This window comes from Mixophyes fleayi, chromosome 2 (genome assembly GCF_038048845.1).
Source record: "Mixophyes fleayi isolate aMixFle1 chromosome 2, aMixFle1.hap1, whole genome shotgun sequence".
In the NCBI taxonomy this organism is placed as follows: domain Eukaryota; kingdom Metazoa; phylum Chordata; class Amphibia; order Anura; family Limnodynastidae; genus Mixophyes; species Mixophyes fleayi.
The window spans coordinates 361,875,603-361,896,859 of record NC_134403.1 but is presented as its reverse complement, the minus strand read 5'-3'; the positions used below and the strand labels follow the sequence as shown (position 1 = coordinate 361,896,859).

Here is a 21,257-nt window from a genome sequence, read left to right as displayed (position 1 = left end):
AGAAAAATGCTGAACGCGTAAAAGGAACTTAACTTGCGATTGAAAGAAATAAAATCTGCTATGTGGGATTTATGCATTAATGATGTCATTCTTACAACATAAAACAAGCGATACGGATTCTTTATTAATAATATTACAAAGGGCTGAAGGTTTGTGAGATCATGTAGGACATTAAGAACTATCAGGCAGAACCAGCCTGTTCTGATGGATCTACAAATTATCATTACAACAAGCAGCAGTTATCACTTCAAACTTAAAGTATATATATTTCTTCCTCCCGATGACCTTTTCTTCACTAATGTTATATTCTGATATCAAAGTGAAAAATGAGTTCACGCGCCAGAGAAGAAGGTTGTTTATATGAGATTTAAAAAATCTTACTGCAGCGCCCGGAACCTAAAATTGGTTGATTAATCTTTTTTTCAACTTGTAATAGAACAGCAATGTTTTCTTCCAGACACATGATAAATGGGAGAGTAACAACGCCTGATGATTATTAAAGACTGTCATAATGAGAACGAAAGTCGGCTCTTAAAAGAAATAAATATATATATTTTAATGAAACAATTCCTTCTGTGCGGCATAATATATTGATTTGTTCCTTGCAATTAACTTGGCGAACAAACTATTTGTACTTGTGTTGTTTTATTTATAAATGAAGTCATTTCCTGATGCCTATGGTCATTTATTCTGCTAAATTACAGTGAAACATCATTGCCATTCAGTTATTGAGTAAGTAAAATTAAATCTTTAAATGAACCGAGAAAATGAAGATAACAACATTTGGAACTTTAGATTTGGCCCAGAGGTTTTTTTTTTTGCAAACAATTTGTTTAAATGTTGAAAATATCGGGTCGAGAAAGGGAGTAAGAGAGACCAATCAACATGGAGATGTTAGCGGTGCAGTGAGGGAATCTAGTCGCAATTCTCTACCTGTCAGTCTGTTGAGCAAATTGTAAACTTATTCCCAGGAGTTTGGGACCACATATATTCTGACTTTTGATTACATAGACGAGGAATCTGGCAGACACTTGCACACCCTGAAAAGGTTAATGTCACCACTATTAGTGCATCTAGAAACCTTCCATCGGGACTCAAACACATTGTTCCAAGTGTGCAATGATAACTTGTCATCTATACACATCTCCCATGATCCCACGTAATCAGTATTTAATAATATTTGGCGATATGCCTTATTATCCCTTATCAGACTCACAGTTGCTTGTACTACAGCAGTATTCAGCAGTAACAACAGTTGCAGCAATCAGGCAAAACAGATTCTATGCAGTACACACTGTATGTATGCTGGTATGTAGATGCAGTCTTGTAATGTGCTTGTAGGTGCCCTCATACATATAGATATACAGATGTAGTCTTGTAATGTGCCTGTAGGTGCACTCATACATATAGATACACAGATGCAGTCTTGTAATGTGCTTGTAGGTGCCCTCATACATATAGATACACAGATGCAGTCTTGTAATGTGCTTGTAGGTGCCCTCATACATATAGATACACAGATGCAGTCTTGTAATGTGCTTGTAGGTGCCCTCATACATATAGATACACAGATGCAGTCTTGTAATGTGCTTGTAGGTGCCCTCATACGTATAGATATACAGATGCAGTCAGGTTTGCTATACATTTCACAGTCGTGCAGTTTATGTTGTGGCAGACTCCACTGTTCTTTCTGTAGGGACAGATGGAGCCTCCGGTCACTCTTTAGGACACTTTGCGGTCTTTATATTATTTGTGTCACGCAGCTTCTATAGTTTTGACTGTCTGAGGTCTACATAGGCTAGAGCTCAGAACCTCGGGCATCTAGGGGGCCTGTCGGCATTCATCGGGTTGGGGGTGCCCCCGACTCCGACTATCAGCTTAGAAATGGCAGGTATCCAACAGCAAATGTTATGCTGTTAGCTGCCTGCTCTCATTGTAGTGCTTCCAAGTCACGCAGTAATCTCCTTACTGAGGAGATCTCGTAAGTGTCTCTCTCACGAGATCTCCTCAGTAAGGAGATTACTGCGCGCCGCGGAAGCACTACAGGGAGTGACAGAGGAGCAGAGGCAGGTAAGCATTCTGGGGGCGGGGGGCAGGGGGCTCGCGGGTGAATGGAGAGCTCCTTAGCCCATGGGCCTCCATTTCTTTAATACGACCCTGCGCGCGATGCAGAAAGCCGAACTTCCGGTTACGGAGCCCTGGGCATGCTCAGTAGCACAAATCGAACAGGATTTGCGCTACTACCCCACTTCCTGTATCCTCCTGGACCACCGGGTAAAGCATGGTTTCTATGGAAACGCACAGAAGATGGAGTGAAAGTGCTCCTGCACTAACAGAAACCTATATCTATTCCTACGTTTTAATGTTTTTTAAGGTGTCTGTGTTGGGACAAGTAGTTTCACCGAGGTGCGAAGTTCTATTTCTGAGTCCCACCATTCCACAAAGTACCATCCATACTGTGTTTGTAGATTTGCATATCGCAGACTTCACAGCCGATGAGTAGGGTTAGGAGGATGACCGTCCCTTCAGTCTGCCGTCTGGTGTGGTTGGGGTAGGACGGGGAGCACTTAAGCTGATGAAAAATGCAAACTTTTGCAGACAAATATGAAAAAAGTGAAGAATTTGCAGAACAGCTTTGAAAATGTCGCTTTTCTAATCAAATGCAGAATTACAAAGGTGGATGCGGTGGAAGATGAGAATTAGGCAAATTCTGCATTCAGGTTGTTAGTGAGTTACCACTAAGCCTGGACTGAAATGTATATACTCTGCCATGTGTCAGGAAGGGCTCTATTTATTAAACTCATAAATGCCCTATCTTAGATGCCCTATCTGCCCTATCATAGATGCCCTATTAGCAGCATATACGGCATCTATGAAAGGCTACCGCTGTGTAATAGCCGGCGATAGCTCAGCCGACAAAGAGATTAGCCGGCTATGAGGCTATCAAGTAACAGAGGATGAGCCAAAGATAGGATCCCCCAATTGTAACATGTATTTGATCTTTGTCCGCACATCTAGGGAAACGGCAACAACCATACAGGAAGAATGGGAGAATGCATTTTCCATGAGTTGGCTTGCCACAAAATATATATATATATATATATATATATAGTATCCAGGTGCTTGACACTCTTAAATAACATGTGTACATTACCCTGTTGCCTTCCTCGGTACTTCAATTGTATGGGTAGTACAATAAACAGATTCTAGGTGAGGCGGCACTCAAGGAGTTAAGACAAATTGTAGTTTGTATGAAAAGGGTGTATTTAATCCATTCCAACGTTTCAGTATAGTACTTTCCTCAGGGACATCATGTGAGTCTGACAAACATACTCATAAAGGGGCGCCCCTTACAGTGGCGTATGCAGGGGGGGTTTCTGAGTCTCCAGAAACCCCCCCCCCCCCCCCCGTGTGGGCACTTCCTAGTGAAGTGGGCAGATCCGGGAGATTGCCACACTCTCCGTGAGACTCTCGCAAAATGCGGGCGTCTCCCGTACATTCCGGGAGAGTTGGCAAGTATGTACTATACTCCAGCTTTTAAGGTTCAATAACTCACTGTAGATTTTAGGTAGTTTTGTTGAATAAATATCACTATTATCACATGACCCAAAACGCTGCACAATGATTTGCTATCTGTAGCAGGCAGTACTGGGTGAAAGAGTTTAGTGAACTCTGCTTTCATGTGATGCTTTGTTTTTTTTTTATGATGAACTTTACATACATTCTTTGTGATTTCACAAATTAATTGGGGTACCCTGAACATGCCACAGTCTAAATAACCAGAACCAATACTGGATCTATTCACTGACCTTTAGTGATACATATACCCCTGAATAAACAACTGTTATGTGAAATGTTAAAAGACACCCGAAAGAGGATAAAATACAAACTTATACCATGCTTGCTGACTCTCCTGTCTCCGGACTCTGGAATTTCGGGTAGGTCTCCCAGCAGAGCAGGCGATTCTCTCACATCTTGCCCACTTCATAGTGAAGCAATTTGCGTCGTTTTGTCCCTGCTCCGCGACAAAATGACACATTTGCTGTGGAGGGAGTGGCCCCACAAATTGTGTCATTTTTGGCCCCGCCCTCCACAGCAAAATAACGCGAATTCATCTCCTGTCTGGGATTTCCCGGAAGGAAGGTGACTTATCAAGTTGATAAGTACGACTTATACTTGGATTCAGTGCGGAATTATACTGCTGTGGCCGGACCCCGGTTAGTATCTGGGTATTCTCTGTTACCAAGATGTTCCCAAATAACAGCAGTGTTGTCAATGACCCTTCCTGCAAACAATCCCTGCGCTTTAATGGGAAGTCCCCACAGGAGGTTCACTGACAACATTGCTGTCTGATGGAACCACACAAGCGGTACCAGAAGAGATGAGCGCAGTGCGGCGCCAGCAGCGGTAACGCAGCAGCGAAGTTGAATATAACTCTGTGTTTCTCAGCTTATTGTAGAACCTGCAGAAACTTGTCTGGGTATTATTACAGCTCCATGTGTCATTTCTGTATTACAAGATTTACATCTCCACATAAACATTTTGCATTAGGCTCAAAAACTCCATCTCATAGCGCTCTCTATGTAAATATTTAACAGTGTAAGTGTTGAATTGGGAATTGCTACAGGCAACTATAAACATTTCCATAAGAGCGAGGGCTTGAGAAAGGAGCCAGGTAAGTCACCTGCACAACCCTGCTGGATGTAGGGAGATGATTGTTATAAAACTGGCAAAGCTTTAACAGCAGCTTGTTCTCCAATTATAAAAGAACAAATGTATTAGATGGAGAAGTATAGTATAGTACATATCCTTTCTCAGATCAACCATTCTGGTAAGATGGCTGTGTGCACTGTGTTGGTGCCTAATTACACAGATCACTAATCTCTGTGTGTAACTAACTTCTTCTCTATAAGTATCTAACTTCTCTGCAAGTATCTAAGTTCTTCTCTATGAGTATCCAACTTCTTCTCTGTGAGTATCTAACTTCTCTGTGAGTATCTAACTTCTTCTCTATGAGTATCCAACTTCTTCTCTGTGAGTATCTAACTTCTTCTCTATGAGTATCCAACTTCTTCTCTGTGAGTATCTAACTTCTTCTCTATGAGTATCCAACTTCTCTGTGAGTATCTAACTTCTTCTCTGCGAGTATCTAACTTCTCTGTGAGTATCTAACTTCTTTTCTATGAGTATCTAATTTCTTCTCTGTGAGTATCTAACTTCTCTGCGAGTATCTAACTTCTTCTTTGTGAGTATCTAACTTCTTCTCTATGAGTATCCAACTTCTTCTTTGCGAGTATCTAACTTCTTCTCTGCGAGTATCTAACTTCTTCTCTGTGAGTATCTAACTTCTTTTCTATGAGTATCTACCTTCTCTGTGAGTATCTAACTTCTTCTCTGCGAGTATCTAACTTCTGTGGGAGTATCTAACTTCTTCTCTGTGAGTACCCAACTTCTTCTCTGCGAGTATCTAACTTCTTCTCTGTGAGTATCTAACTTCTTCTCTATGATTATCTAACTTCTTCTTTGCGAGTATCTAACTTCTTCTCTGCGAGTATCTAACTTCTTCTCTGTGAGTATCTAACTTCTTCTCTGCAAGTATCTAACTTCTCTGTGAGTATCTAACGTCTCTGTGAGTATCTAACTTCTTCTCTATGAGTATCTAACTTCTTTGCGAGTATCTAACTTCTTCTCTGCAAGTATCTAACTTCTCTGTGAGTAACTTCTATTCTGAGTATCTAACTTCTTCTCTATGAGTATCTAACTTCTTCTCTGTATCGAACTTCTTCTCTATGAGCATCTAACTTCTTCTGTGTGAGTATTTAACTTATTTTCTATAAGTATCTAACTTCTCTATGAGTATCTAACTTCTTCTCTGTAAGTATCTAACTTCATCTCTGTGAGCTTCTAACTTCTTCTCTGTGAGTATCTAACTTCTTCTCTGCGAGTATCTAACTTCTTCTTTGCGAGTATCTAACTTCTTCTCTGCGAGTATCTAACTTCTTCTCTGTATCTAACTTCTTTTCTATGAGTATCTAACTTCTTCTCTGTGAGTATCTAACTTCTTCTCTGCGAGTATCTAACTTCTCTGCGAGTATCTAACTTCTTCTCTGTGAGTATCTAACTTCTTCTCTGCGAGTATCTAACTTCTCTGCGAGTATCTAACTTCTTCTTTGCGAGTATCTAACTTCTTCTCTGTGAGTATCTAACTTCTTCTCTGCGAGTATCTAACTTCTCTGCGAGTATCTAACTTCTTCTCTATGAGTATCTAACTTCTTCTTTGCGAGTATCTAACTTCTTTTCTGTGAGTAACTTCTTTTCTATGAGTATCTAACTTCTTCTTTGCGAGTATCTAACTTCTTCTCTGTGAGTAACTTCTTTTCTATGAGTATCTAACTTCTCTACGAGTATCTAACTTCTTCTCTGTGAGTATCTAACTTCTTCTCTGTATCGAACTTCTTCTCTATGAGCATCTAACTTCTTCTCTGTGAGTATTTAACTTATTTTCTATAAGTATCTAACTTCTCTATGAGTATCTAACTTCTTCTCTGTAAGTATCTAACTTCGTCTCTGTGAGAAACTACTTTTTGTATCAAAAACAGAACAGAGGAAATTGAAGATTAAAATGATTCTTGTGTACAGAGCCTTAGGGGTCTATTTACCAGTGGTGGCTGGTGGGCAGAAGTAACTCTCATTCTGTATCTAAATGTACTAATACTGCTATCTACCATGCCAGAGCTCAATGACAAACCCTGGAGAAATTCCCCCTACAAAAACGAGAGCAAGAACCCTTTCACTGGCAGCCTGGCACTGTCAGCACAAGGAGGAAGTGACCCTCTGGAGCTATTGTACATGTGTGACTAAGGCCCACAATGGGTATAGTAACGGGACCTCGCGAGGGATCCAGACCGGCTTCTCTGGGGGCGATGGACTGTTTTGAGATTATGTTCATTTTTTAAGGCTTTTTAAATTCGGTCAGATGGCAGACCCCATCGAGGTCTATGGGGACTGCAGTTATCAGGATAAAATAATGGAATCTCTGATTTCTCCTGAGGAATTGAGAGAACAGCTGGGAAAGCCGTCCAGACAGCTGTTTTCTCCGTCTCTTTGGCTCATCGCAGCTTCATAAATAGCCCCTTTGGTCTTACAGAGCTACATACACAGCCGTACATTGCTAGACTTCTAAATACCGATGATGCAAACTTCAGTTCATTGTCTCTCCTCTCCTTCTACAGCAGATGTCCCAAAGAGTCCGTCACATGTTTTGCCGACAATATTAGCAAACGTTTCGTGATGCAGAAGGAAGGTATTAAAAGAAGATGAGGCTGTAATGCACAGAGCGCTGCATATAATACGCTAATTGCTTAATTACGCCCCTGTCCATTCAGTTTAAACAGATGGATGGGGGCCCATAATACAATTGATTCCTTTTCAGTTTCATTTCATTTATTTTATTATATACCTGCCTACTCTCCCGGAATTCCCGGGAGGCTCCCGAATTTCGGGGAGTCCGGAAGTGTAGGCAAGACTCCTAAAATTTGGCAAAATTCACGGCAATGAATGGAGGGGGCGGGGCTTAATAGAGTAATTAATGCAGTGAATTTCGGCTTTTTATAGTGGGGGTGGGGCTATGGTGACGCAAAATGTCACTATGCCCTCCTCCTACCCCATGTCACATGACTTCTCCTCCGGGTCTCCTGGGGGAGAATTCTTAAAAATGGGCATGAATGTTTTATTATGTATAAGTAGCCGGAATGCTGTCTGTATACATCCCAAATATATGTCTCTGTATACTTCCTATCTATCCTGATTTATGTGGGACAGTGCCGATTAGAAGAGACTGCCCCATGGATCAGATCTTTTGCCGCTGTTCCAGGACATTTGATAGATCTGTGTCACTGAAGAGCGCCCTTTCAATGTCACGCATACCTGTGCATCATTAAAGGGGTGTTTTTTGGTGACTAGAATGGACAGGGGGGGGGGGGGGCGCAACACTTCGCAATCCGCTCCCAGCCAAATAGAAAAATCCTATAGTTGGGAGGTATATCTCTGTATTATATATAAGTAATGCTGTCTGTACTATATACATCACATCCCACCAGCCACACCAGGGTCACCCAGCACCAGACAATGCCTAATTTTCTGATTTCAAAACACCAATGTGCCTTTGTTTAGTTACCTTATTATATTCAGTTTTGCAAACTAGCAATTTTCCACAGTACCGCTACCTTTATCTGACATTTTACACATTTTCAGTTCACAAAACATATTGAAACATAAATAACATACAGTTACCAATATCTGTGTCACAGATAGGTCTATTTTATTATATGTTTAGTTTTCCGCTGAAGACAAGACTATAGAGGAGACGTTTCTAAGGCAAACAATGACATTCAGCAAAGCTCTCAGTTTAATGGCTGGCGAATTGCCTCTTCCACAGGGGGTCAAGTCAGAGACTGCCTCAAGAAGAAGCAGCGGACTCTGGAGACCCTGATATTTGATGTCAGTGCTAGTTATGTCAGAGCTGTAATGGAATCACCAAGCCAGATCTGGGGCTGAAGACAGTCCAAACACTTTGTGTTTGCAGAGAGTTCAAATGGAAAAAGCCGTGTTTATTCTGCATGATTAATGTGATTCCTTCTATATTTGAGTTAGAAATTCCTTGGTTTGCTAGAGTACCACTTCCGACACATTTTATGTGTTAGTGTGCACATAAAGTGCTCGCAAATGTTTCAGACGTTCAGCTTTAATACCTACTTGTTAAGCAGTTTATAAAAAACTGACATTACTTGTACAGCCTAATGTACCATACACAGCATTCTTGAGGAAAATTCAGCAATAAACTGGGCCCATCCCTCACTGTCTTGTACCGCCTTCTTCTATAATGTATTAGGATTTATTTAAATTAGCTGTTGTTATGGGCTATCCAGTGGGCTGAAGAGTTGTGACAGTAATCTGATCATCATCAGTTATTTATATAGCACCACTAATTCCGCAGCGCTGTACAGAGAACTCATTCACATCAGTCCCTGTCCCATAGGAGCTTACAGTCTAAATTCCCTAACATACACACACACAGACAGAGAGAGACTAGGGTCAATTTAATAGCAGCCAATTAGCCTACCAGTATGTTTTTCGAGTGTGGGAGGAAACCGGAGCACCCAGAGGAAACCTACGGGGAGAACATACAAACTCCACACAGATAAGGCCATGGTCGGGAATCAAACTCATGACCCCAGTGCTGTGAGGCAGAAGTGCTAACCACTGAGCCACCGTGCGATCATTCAGAATATTATAGCGGAAACCAGCTCAGGCTGTCTAGCACTGGGGTTCGATGAGGATTTGAGAGGGCGGGTGAGCGGACCATTTTTTTTAAACATTGTTTCTTTATTACTTTAAATAAAAAAGTCCCTATAAAATCAGATACAGCACCAAGATCAGAGTGTTTTTTTGCTTTTTGTTTATAGAGTGAAAAAGGAGTGCAACAGAAAACCATTCTGACACTTAATTGCCTCCTGTCATTTCCCTGCCCTCAACTGATGTGGCGCTATATAAATAGCTGCTGATGATGATGATGAATCTTTCACCATGAGATCACCAAGTCATGTGACACCATGACATCACCATGTCATGTGACCATGGGGCTGTAGTGTATGCGACTTGTAGCCCTTTCAAATACTTTTTCATACATTCCAATGCCCACAACCAACAAACCACACCCATATTTGCTTGGCCACACCCTTCTTTTTGCTTGTATGTCACAAATGTCTCCCTGATGTCTCTGTTGAGTGTATGACCATAAGTTGCGCTAATGCATATATTACACTATGGTACTGGGCATGAATGAAGGTTGGGTAATAGGCAGCTTTTTCCAGGATACTGGGAGGCTTTTGTGGCTCAAGTAGCATTAAACAGAATTATTTTCTCTTCTGCAACAGTGGAGCAGAATAAACTCCAAGCAAGGAATACGCCTTGTTTTCCGCGACCTGCAAGATTTACTTTGGCATTTGGGACACGGACGTATGATTATGACTTGGGGGCTAGTGGAGCTTTGCCATGAGAGTTATACTGTAACACTGCTGCCAACCAATGTCAGACATAGATGCAGTGAACTGAAAGCCCAGATTACAATTTTATTATTTAAACAAAAAATAGATATATTAAAAAACTGTTTTCACACTAAAAAAATGTACTTTTATTTAAATAATAAAACATTTTTGTAATGATTTCATTTGTTATCTCAATCCTGAAATGCCAATAACAGCACAAGTATACAGAGATACTTAAATAGGCTTTAGCAGTGTTATCCCCGGCAGTAACCCTGACAAAACTAGGAAAAAACCCCTATCGCCGTCGAAAATGGCATAAAAAAACATGGTATATGTGATGATTTTATTACGGAGAATGCTATTTAATATCCATCACTAGAGTTCTGCAACTTCACAAAAAATGGTAAATAAAGCACATACATGTATTTTACACTTCCCGCAGCGAAACGTTCTGGTTGAAATATATCATCCTTGCCAACTCTCCCGGAAAGTCCGGGAGACTCCTGAAATTCGGGTAAGTCTCCCGGTCTCCTGCGAGAGCTGGCATTTCTCCCGCATCCCGGAATTCCCTTGTTAAAATGATGCGATTCACCGAGAATCGCTTCATTTTGGCCCAGCCCCCCATGACAAAACGTCATTTTACTCATAGGGGTGGGGCCAAAATTACACGATTTGATGCGCCCCGCCCAATCCCGCCCATTAGTCACGCCCCTCTCCTGGACGTTGCCTACTGAAAGTAGGTTTATGAAATATAAATGAGCATTGTCAGAAACATTCTCACAAAGTGTAAAACAATGTGGCAGACAGACAGTTTGGCAGAGTCGTCAAGTTCCATTTCTGTTCTGGCATTCTGCATGTACAGCGCCATGCAATAAAAGTACAACATTTAAAAATGGACAGTGTCTCCCGTCAACTATTCCCAGTCTGGACTGATTCCTACTATATAAGGGAAACCATTAGAATGGGGACCCCCTGCTATGATTGCAAAAACAGATAAGCCCCCCTCCCAAAGGCTAACAGCCCTGAGATGATATGTGTTCTGGCTCTTTCTGACCACAATGGGCTGTGGGGGTTCAGGTAAAAGATTGTGACCTTGGCTACCCCAGTGGTCCCTAAGACCCCCACCCCTTATACTAAAACTGTAAAAACACTCACACATTTTTTTTTCAAATTTAAATAAATAAATGAGGCACCAAAAACTTTATCCAGCACTTTATTGAATATAAGATAAAATAGTATGTGCTGCATCCACCTCCCCCCACACTAAACTGTGAAAAAATAACTTATTCTATAAATGTACTTCTATTATCGGCCCAATGTGCCTGGTGTATGTAAGTGTAAAGTCAGAAAGTGTATTAAGGTACTGAGTATGGGTGACCACAGCATGTTTGTGTAACACTGTAAGACAGAAAGTCTCATGATAATTAAGCATAAAGTTTGAGCCCAGGTAGGGGGAAGGCGTCACCTTGATAACCGCATTCCTCTGATTGAGTGCCTTCCAGGTAATCCCCCTGCCTAAGTATACTCACCCTGTGGAAACCGTTACAATGATCAATCATGACGTTATTTGGGAACCACAGATTATTGTAAATTGTGTATAATTCCCAGTTTAATTCCCATTGTTCCCTATGCCCAGAGCTAGCGCCTGACTGTAACCATGTGTAACATTGTTATGATGAGGTCTGTCCTCATGACTACCCACCACATGAACATAATGTCCTTATCCATTGACCAAGTCAAATCTAGTCCTGATTGGTTGACTCAGTGCAGCCTACCACTCTCACCCTGCTCGAATCATCTAATAGGATTGTTCTAGTATTTCAAGTGCTTATTTGAATTTATGACAGGGGTGGGAACTGTTTTAGCTCTATATGTTGGGGGGTTCATTCTTGTATTCCATCTGGATGTGTATTATCACTACCTCCCAGTGATGTGTAGCAGCTCTTTTAATAGCTACTATTGAGCAATAAACACCACTCGTCCTATAAGATCCTGCACAATGCCTATTATCTGCTGTAATACCGTGATCTACAGATGAAACATAAGCCTATAATTCAAGTCTGGTGAAGGAGCCTGGTGTTGGCCACGCAACCACTACAATAATTGTGCATTTGGCACTCACAGTAGGCGAGCGTCTAGTGGTGGATTGACACCAGTAGGAACTGATTATACCTTCAGTTTGCTGACGATAAGATGGACCTCAAGACAAATCATTTTTCCTAGCAGAGGCACACATTCTGTTACATTTTATTCTCTTCTTTCCTGATCTGTCGTACTCCAAATAGGAATTACAATCTTCTTTTCTTCTATCTTCTTTCTTTATCTTATGTCTTTGAATTGAAGAAAAAAACAAACCTGAAATATCCCCATAAAAAATGGCCATCACCCATGGGCAGTAATTAAATATATCCTTAATCTAAATTTGCACGGCTAACTGTTCCCTTAGTAATCAGAGGCACTCACGTAAGGAAGAGGTCTTTTGCAGAATCCCAAAAAAGTTGTAAATAAGAAAAAGTAACTAAAGACACTCAAAGGTCTTTAATCAAAAGTGAGGTTTAATTCACAAAAGTGTCAAGCTGTGTCGGTCAGCTGGTGACCTTCTTCAGGGTCAGGAAAGGTCATTAGCTGACCGACATTTTAGCTCACACAGCTTGACACTTCAGTGAATTAAACCTCACATTTGATTGAAGATCTTTGAGTCTCTATATTTACTTTATATATCTAAATATCCATCTGCAAGAAAACTTTGCAAAGTAATATATATAAATCCAAATTAATTTACTTATTTCTGTTTTCAGTCTACACAGTGTATACTGTCACAAAGTACTGTTTACTTATACTTTAGTATGTGGGATTTAGTGAAGAATTTACAGTACAGATGTCCATGACCCACAATGCTCCTATAAACAAATATAATGCATCCAGTTCTCACTTTCCTAACAGCTGTTCATTGGCATTTGAATAGTTTTACATGGAAGTATAAAATATATCTCCACATTCAATACACGAGCATTAAACAAACACTGCTTGTATAAGTAACTCGATACACAAAAGGAAAACTGTAGAGGGAAAAGATCTACAGTATTTGAATTTATATCAGGCCATAAAAACACTGAAGCTGATATTCTGATATTTAACTACTGAATCTCGGTACAATGTATAGTTCCAGGAGATATTACAACCTGCCCAGATCACCGGTTGCGAAGTCCATAGTGTGAAAAGCTATTTGTACTGTGGAATACACTGATATGACATGGGAGTTTGTATGTTCTCCCCGTGTTTGCGTGGGTTTCCTCCGGGTGCTCCAGTTTCCTCCCACACTCAAAAAACATACTAGTAGGTTAATTGGCTGCTATCAAAAAATTGACCATAGTCTCTCTCTCTCTCTCTCTCTCTCTGTCTGTGTGTGTGTTAGGGAATTTAGACTGTAAGCTCATATGGAGCAGGGACTGATGTGAGTGAGTTCTCTGTACAGCGCTGCGGAATCAGTGGCGCTATATAAATAAATGGTGATGATGATGATGGCGATAGGTGTGTAATATTTTAAAGGTACCATTAGCTATACTCCACAAGAGAGTGTATCTAACAAACAAAAAAAAAAGGACAGGGCTTAATTTACAAATACAACTCCTTGTTTATGAAAAAAATATATAATTTTCAGGTTCACCTGAAATCTATCTGTGTTCACATTATTTTCTGTGCACACAAATTCAAATATTTCAAATACTTATCAGTTCACTATGAGTTAAATGGACTATTACACAGTAAATGTATCCTCTCCACTTAATATGATAACTATTGCTGATTATTTAAACATTTGCGTTTGACAGGCGTACATTAATAATAACACAGCTGCCACAATAAAAAAAACAAGTTCACAAACTTATTTTGTAATCTTTTTCTTTTAAATATTGTGGGCCTGATTCATTAAGGAACATAAATGTCGATATGTGCTGACTGGGCGTATGCCCACAGGCAATGTACAGTAAGGGCGTGCCCAGGCGCGGGCTGGGAGAGGGATGGCCGGGGGACACACAGGCGGCCGCATCATATGACAGGGGATGCGGCCGCGTCATAGGGAAAACTATGTTTTTTGCATTTGAACATAGGCCGGCCGGCCTACCCCCGACCCTAATAGCCGTCTGACCCCCCGGCCCGAGGGGACGTTGCCCCCCTGCCCCCCGGGCCAGCCCGCCCCTGCGCGTGCCAAGCTCTAGGGCACGCAGCAGCGGTCAACTCAAGCATTGGGCATCTCTCTGGTACGTGTTTTTCTGTTGTATCACTTACACCAGCTACAGGACAGGTGTAAGTGCTGAGTGATGACAGCTGGGTATACAGCTAGAACATGTGTTTGCAATTAAGAGCAACTGAAAAAATGCATTTTATGTACAGTACACATTAATAACATCCTAAAAAAATGTATTTTATGGGGGGGAAATGAAAAAAAAAACTTTTGCTTTCATGTTATATCATTAATGACTATGGGCCTGATTCATTAAGGAATTTAGGCAAGAATCTGAGTAAGTTTTCTTACTTAAGTTTTCTGGACAAAACCATGGTGCAATGCAAGGGATGCAAATTAGTTTATAGTTTTGCACATAAGTTAAATACTGGCTGTATTTTCATGTAGCACACAAATACTTGATAGCTAATTTGTACACAGAAATTTAAAGTTGATATTTGTGTGCTGCATGAAAAAACAGTCAGTATTTTCCTTATGTGCAAAATAATCAACTCATTTACACCCCTTGCATTCCAACATGGTTTTGTCCAGAAAACTTAAGTAAGAAAACTTATTCAAATTTTTGCCTAAGTTCCTTAATGAATCAGGCCCTATATTATTAACAGGTGAAATCAATTGAATACTTAATTTTTTTGTGTGCATTCTGCTAGGACTGAATATTCCACATATGTATTGGACGTATCTTGCAGTGTATTGCCTGTCAGAGCAGAGCGGACCTAGACCCCTATTCAACAAAGACAGTTCTTCAGATCCTATCCTTGTTGAATTAAAAACGCAATTTACATCTGTCGTGTTTGCCTTAATAATTCAGGCCTTGCGTGTGCAAAATTTACAGCCAACGTTCCTATGTGAGCCGAAACTGTGCAAACCAAGTGATCATAATTCCATCTTATCATGGGAAAAAGAAAATGTTATAGGGTGGAATTTGCCATTAAATACAAGAAATTCCAATTCCAATCAATAAGCTCTTGAGAAATATACAACAAGAAGCAAACAGACCAGTGGGCCCTTCTCAGCCAGCTACTGATTGCCTGCAAGTTCTAGATGTTCTGCACAATGCACTATATGTCTGAGATCAGAGAGAATCAATATACTGCGGTTTCCAGGTAGCCTGTTGTTTTCTACTGCATAGTAAAATAAATATAAAATGAAGGATTTTATTGGAGATTTAAAACATTAACCAAATATAGATGTGACTAACTATATTTACAGTAAGATACCAGTACACAGTTGCCAACTATCTCTAATATCCGTGGACAATACTGGGTACATAAGATGTGTCCTTGGGAATGGTCGTCCCCAGAACTATCCCTGTAATAGAGAATTATCCAAGTGAGCAATATGAAAATGCTCAGGAACGAAGGTTAGGCATCCTGACCTCTGAAACATAGACAAAGACCTGCAAAAAAAGTACAAAGCACAATCCCAGCAGAACAAAGTGAGGACTTCAAATGTTAGGTTTTTTTTTAACTCTTTGAGGATCTGTAACTAATTTAAAATTGGATCCATTTAATGGCCTGCAAAATATTTAAGTAAAAGATGATACTTCCTATATAGAAATAAATAAAACTCTTATAAAGACATTTCTAATTAAGTTTTTCACTCTTACTCTGAACCATAACCAGATGCTGAAAACCATTACAAATATCAGTTTTCATGTGTACATAATGGCACAATAAAATGTTTCATCATTAGGAATCATGCTGGCTGAAAAGAACCATAGGAGAAATATTAATTGTGCCCAGCAGGTCTGTGCTTTACTCTCCGAACACGTACCCCATAGAACCAGTGTATCTCCTCCAACCCTGCCAAATCCATAATTATTTAACTATCGACTCCACAAGATTACTAACTCCAGCAGCAGCATTGTCTTGCATCGATTCCTGCAACAGCTACCTGGGAACGGAGCCAGGTCGAGCTCTCTGTCTTCCCTGGTTGATCCAACTCTTGGCAGCTTGTCTGATTCAGCAATTATATGTTTTAAAGGGCTGTACATATCCTATATGACCTTCATATTGTTTTACAATAAAAACGCTCTAAAGACACTGCTGGTGAGATGATCTAACTGCAAAGAATTTCTGTAGTTGTGTGTTATACCAGGCAGGTAGCCTCATTCATATGATGTATAAAAGTGTAAAAGACGATTGAGAATGTTTAAAGGGGCTATCCTCTTTGTCGTCCCTGTGGCATCCACACTGTTACCTGATTGCAGTTGCAGGGGTGTGGAGTTTAACATCCAGAATAGGGGCTCTCCGAGTGGCTGGGAGCCTGTGCAAGAAATTCAATCTGCCAGGGCTGGAGGTGTGTAGTGAATGTAGCATCTGATTGGTCAGGAGGCGTGGCCATCCAATTAGGTGCTGCATTCAGTAAGCACTTCCTGTTCTAGAACACGGAATGCCTGGGATGCTTCTAGTTTGCACACTGATAGATTGTCTTCCCTTCATGTGGTGCTCCAGCTCAATCTGTGTAAGGGAAGTGGTGACACCTACTAAAGTGTGAATAGGGGGGGAAGAAGCTACTGTAGGATGATGTTCCGCATTTTTTTTTTTTTTGCAAATTCACAGTATACCTATTTATAATCTACAAATAGAACTGGTACAGTGATGGCCAGTTCATTTTGTTGTGTGGTGCGGTTGGGCTATGTCTGGAAACACTTAAGGCAAATTCTGCCAGCAAAATGCACAACATTTTGTGACCAAATGTGGAACACAGTAAATATTTTGCAAAACAGTTGTGCTAATGTAAATTATCTCAGTTAAATGCCATCTTATTACTCATTATACATCTGACTTAAGCCGACTGTGACTCTCTAGTTGTTTTTGAACTGTACATCCAAGCATGCCTTGCAGGTCATAGTGCCTTTTACTGGTCTACACTTATGTTACTAGAGTAATATAAACAATCCACTATGAAATCCACTTTGAAATGTATGATTTCTGCAGTACCCACCAAACCTAACTCCCCCATGGTAGAGCCTAATGTTAGCCAGTTATTTTGAGGCAGAATCATGTTTCATGCACTTTATGATTGCCCTAGGTGCAGAATGTTAATAGGGTGTATAAACACTCCCTATTTCTATCCTCCAGGTCTACTTTCCTCCAAGGTCTGCTCTTATTAAAATGTATATCTGCCAACTTTTCAGTCCTCCTCTCCAGGAGAGGTGGAGCTCCGTTACGGCGGTCTGCTTACCAGAGTGTGATGATACAAAGCCATCATTATGCGGGTCCTGCCCACAGCTTCTCCGTCTAGCCCAGCTTCTCGGTGATTGCTCCATCTGGAGTCCAGGAGATCACCAACTATTCCAAAACCCAACTAGTGACATTAGCACTATTCTGTATTAAAATTTGTATAACCTCCTCTTACAACACAGTAATGACAGGAGGGGACCTCTTTTACAATGTGTACAATGTACATTTTTGTGACCACTGGACACAATCGTAATAAAAATTATATTACACTCTATCTATACAGAAATAGGAAACTACACCCCCAAGATGACCTGACTACTGGACATGATCATAATACAATTCTATTACACTGTATACAGACATAGGACACTACACCCCCAACATGACCTGACTACTGGACATGATCATAATACAATTCTATTACACTCTATACAGACATAGGACACTGCACCTCCAACATGACCTGACCACTGGACATGATCATAATACAATTCTATTACACTCTATACAGACATAGGACACTACACCCCCAAGATGACCTGACCACTGGACATGATCATAATACAATTCTATTACACTCTATACAGACATAGGACATTACACCCCAACATGACCTGACCACTGGACATGATCATAATACAATTCTATTACACTCTATACAGACATAGGACACTACACCCCCAAGATAACCTGACCACTGGACATGATCATAATACAATTCTATTACACTGTATACAGACATAGGACACTACACCCCCAACATGACCTGACCACTGGACATGATCATAATACAATTCTATTACACTGTACAGACATAGGACACTACATCTCCAACATGACCTGACCACTGGACATGATCATAATACAATTCTATTACACTCTATACAGACATAGGACACTACACCCCCAACATGACCTGACCACTGGACATGATCATAATACAATTCTATTACACTCTATACAGACATAGGACACTACACCCCCAACATGACCTGACCACTGGACATGATCATAATACAATTCTATTACACTGTATACAGACATAGGACACTACACCCCCAACATGACTTGACCACTGGACATGATCATAATACAATTCTATTACACTCTATACAGACATAGGACACTACACCCCCAACATGACCTGACCACTGGACATGATCATAATACAATTCTATTACACTCTATACAGACATAGGACACTACACCCCCAACATGACCTGACCACTGGACATGATCATAATACAATTCTATTACACTGTATACAGACATAGGACACTACACCCCCAACATGACTTGACCACTGGACATGATCATAATACAATTCTATTACACTGTATACAGACATAGGACACTACACCTCCAAAATGACCTGACCACTGGACATGATCATAATACAATTCTATTACACTCTATACAGACATAGGACACTACACCACCAACATGACCTGACCACTGGACATGATCATAATACAATTCTATTACACTATACAGACATAGGACACTACACCCCCAACATGACCTGATCACTGGACATGATCATAATACAATTCTATTACACTCTATACAGACATAGGACACTACACCCCCAACATGACCTGATCACTGGACATGATCATAATACAATTCTATTACACTCTATACAGACATAGCACACTACACCACCAACATGACCTGACCACTGGACATGATCATAATACAATTCTATTACACTCTATACAGACATAGGACACTACACCACCAACATGACCTGACCACTGGACATGATCATAATAGAATTCTATTACACTGTATACAGACATAGGACACTACAACCCCAACATGACCTGACCACTTAAGCATAATACATTTTTATCACTCTATAAAGACATAGGATACAATGGGGATGATCTAATAAGTAGTTGCGTTGCACGTTATTTTTGCAGTACTGATTGCGTGATAAAATATGCTTAATTCACAAATCTTTGCTCACACCTCCTTGGGGTGCAAGCATAAATGAGAGGACTTAAACATATTTTTTCACCAGATCAGTACCGTAATTGCCTACAATTTCCACGACATAAATCATGTGAGGCAACAACAATGCAACTAGGGATCCTAATTGAATCACTCCCCTCCCCCATACCTTCAAACATCACATGACCACTAGCTATGCCACTGGTGGGCAACAGCTTGCCCCTGAGGCTCCCAAAAAATTCCCATGGAAACCCAATATAATCTCTGTTAATTTGGGATAGTTGTAAGTAAGTGCAACTTGCATCGTTGATTGTATAATAATCTCATGACCTCACAAAATGTAAATTGTGTTGCGGACCTGCGTTCCTGCAGCTTCGTGAATGCAGTTTAGAGTACTTTTAGAGTGTTTACCCCTGCTTCCATTTACATAGACAAGGCAGCTGTCACTACTTTGTCCTTAACACAACCAGATTTTGAGAATAGTTTTGATTTCAGTCACTAGGGGTTGTCTGCAGCCTGGGGTATGTGCAAATGCCCCAACCCCGGCCTTAACCTTCAGTGCGCCACCGAGGGAAGATCCTGCGACAGATATACGGCACATCCCTTTATAACCTGACAGTTTATTAAACACCATGTGCTGAAGGCTGCAATACAGATCTTTCTGTTATCAAGCAACAAAATAGCTGGCAGCAAACAAAGCAAAATCTTACCATTCCCAGATGATTTCTTGTCCTTTGCACTTGTTGCTCCAGAACTTTGTCTCTAGATTAAAAACAAAAAAAAGGTTGTTAAATTAATCTTCATGAATCATTAGAAGAAGCAGTAGTATGGAAAACAGAATGAGGGTTTGATTGATGAAGATTATAAAGTAACATAACATGACCAATCATTGTAAGAAAAACATCTTACCGGCCCACTGCAGTAATAAACAGTGATGATGGATGAACCATCGAAATGACAGATTGATAAAGCTATAATTGCATTAGAAGTTACTTTAATTACACAGTTTTGTTTCCTTGGCCTTATTACGGTAGCAGCTTTGTCCCGTATGCAATGATCCCAGGATTTATATCCGTCACCTGCAGGCAGTGGGGGCGGGCCTGGCCTGAACCAATGAGAATGCATGACTCGGTGATATCACTAGTTCCTAGTAAGCGGAAGTATGAAGAATTGGTCTCACACAATCTTTATCATGCAAAAAGTGTTGTTAAAATATTTGCGTGGAAAGAGCTCACAAGTTCATTTCAATTACAGCTACCTCGGGCCTGCATTCCAAATAATTTTTGTTTCTGAACACCCTATAGAAACATTCTTCATGCTATATTATCCCATACTTGACACCTTTTTCTCGTTGGCTTCAGGAAGATCCTGGGGGAGGTGGGTGTGCGGGGGTTGGGCTTGACGATTGATTTATGGGCTAAGATGACACAATATTTGCATCATTAAGCTCCGGCCCCCACCCCATCCCCCCACCTCTTATCTATTGTGAGGGCGAGAACCGGGCGGTTGCCCTGTTCTCCCGGGAGGTCTCCCAGAAATGCGTGAGTCTCCCGGACATTCCGGGAGAGTAGGCAACTAATCGTTAAAGAAAAGCAGCTAATGAATCTCTAGAGACTGAAGTGTCTTTTACATTTCTGTCTCCATTACTGAAGTCATGTTGTCTTACCTCTCAGTCTTTGATTAAATCTTGGTCTGCATGAAAATGGCCACATCCATAGGCATCAATACATGGACATAGGACACAATTTCTGTCATCATGCCACAGATGGTGAAGCCAACCACGTCTTGTACTGGCTCAGCATCAGGGAGAATGCCAGACTCTTC

The 21,257-nt window shown here is 40.7% G+C and overlaps 1 protein-coding gene across 1 annotated transcript in view; it reads right to left on the bottom strand.

Moving 5' to 3' along the window:
- Positions 1-21,257, bottom strand: part of PCP4 (Purkinje cell protein 4) — a 60,815-nt gene that overhangs the window by 16,390 nt on the left and 23,168 nt on the right. Inside the window, exon 2 of the mRNA XM_075198241.1 lies at positions 20,144-20,195. Coding sequence (XP_075054342.1) covers positions 20,144-20,195 — 52 coding nt within the window. The remainder of the gene's footprint in view (positions 1-20,143; positions 20,196-21,257) is intronic.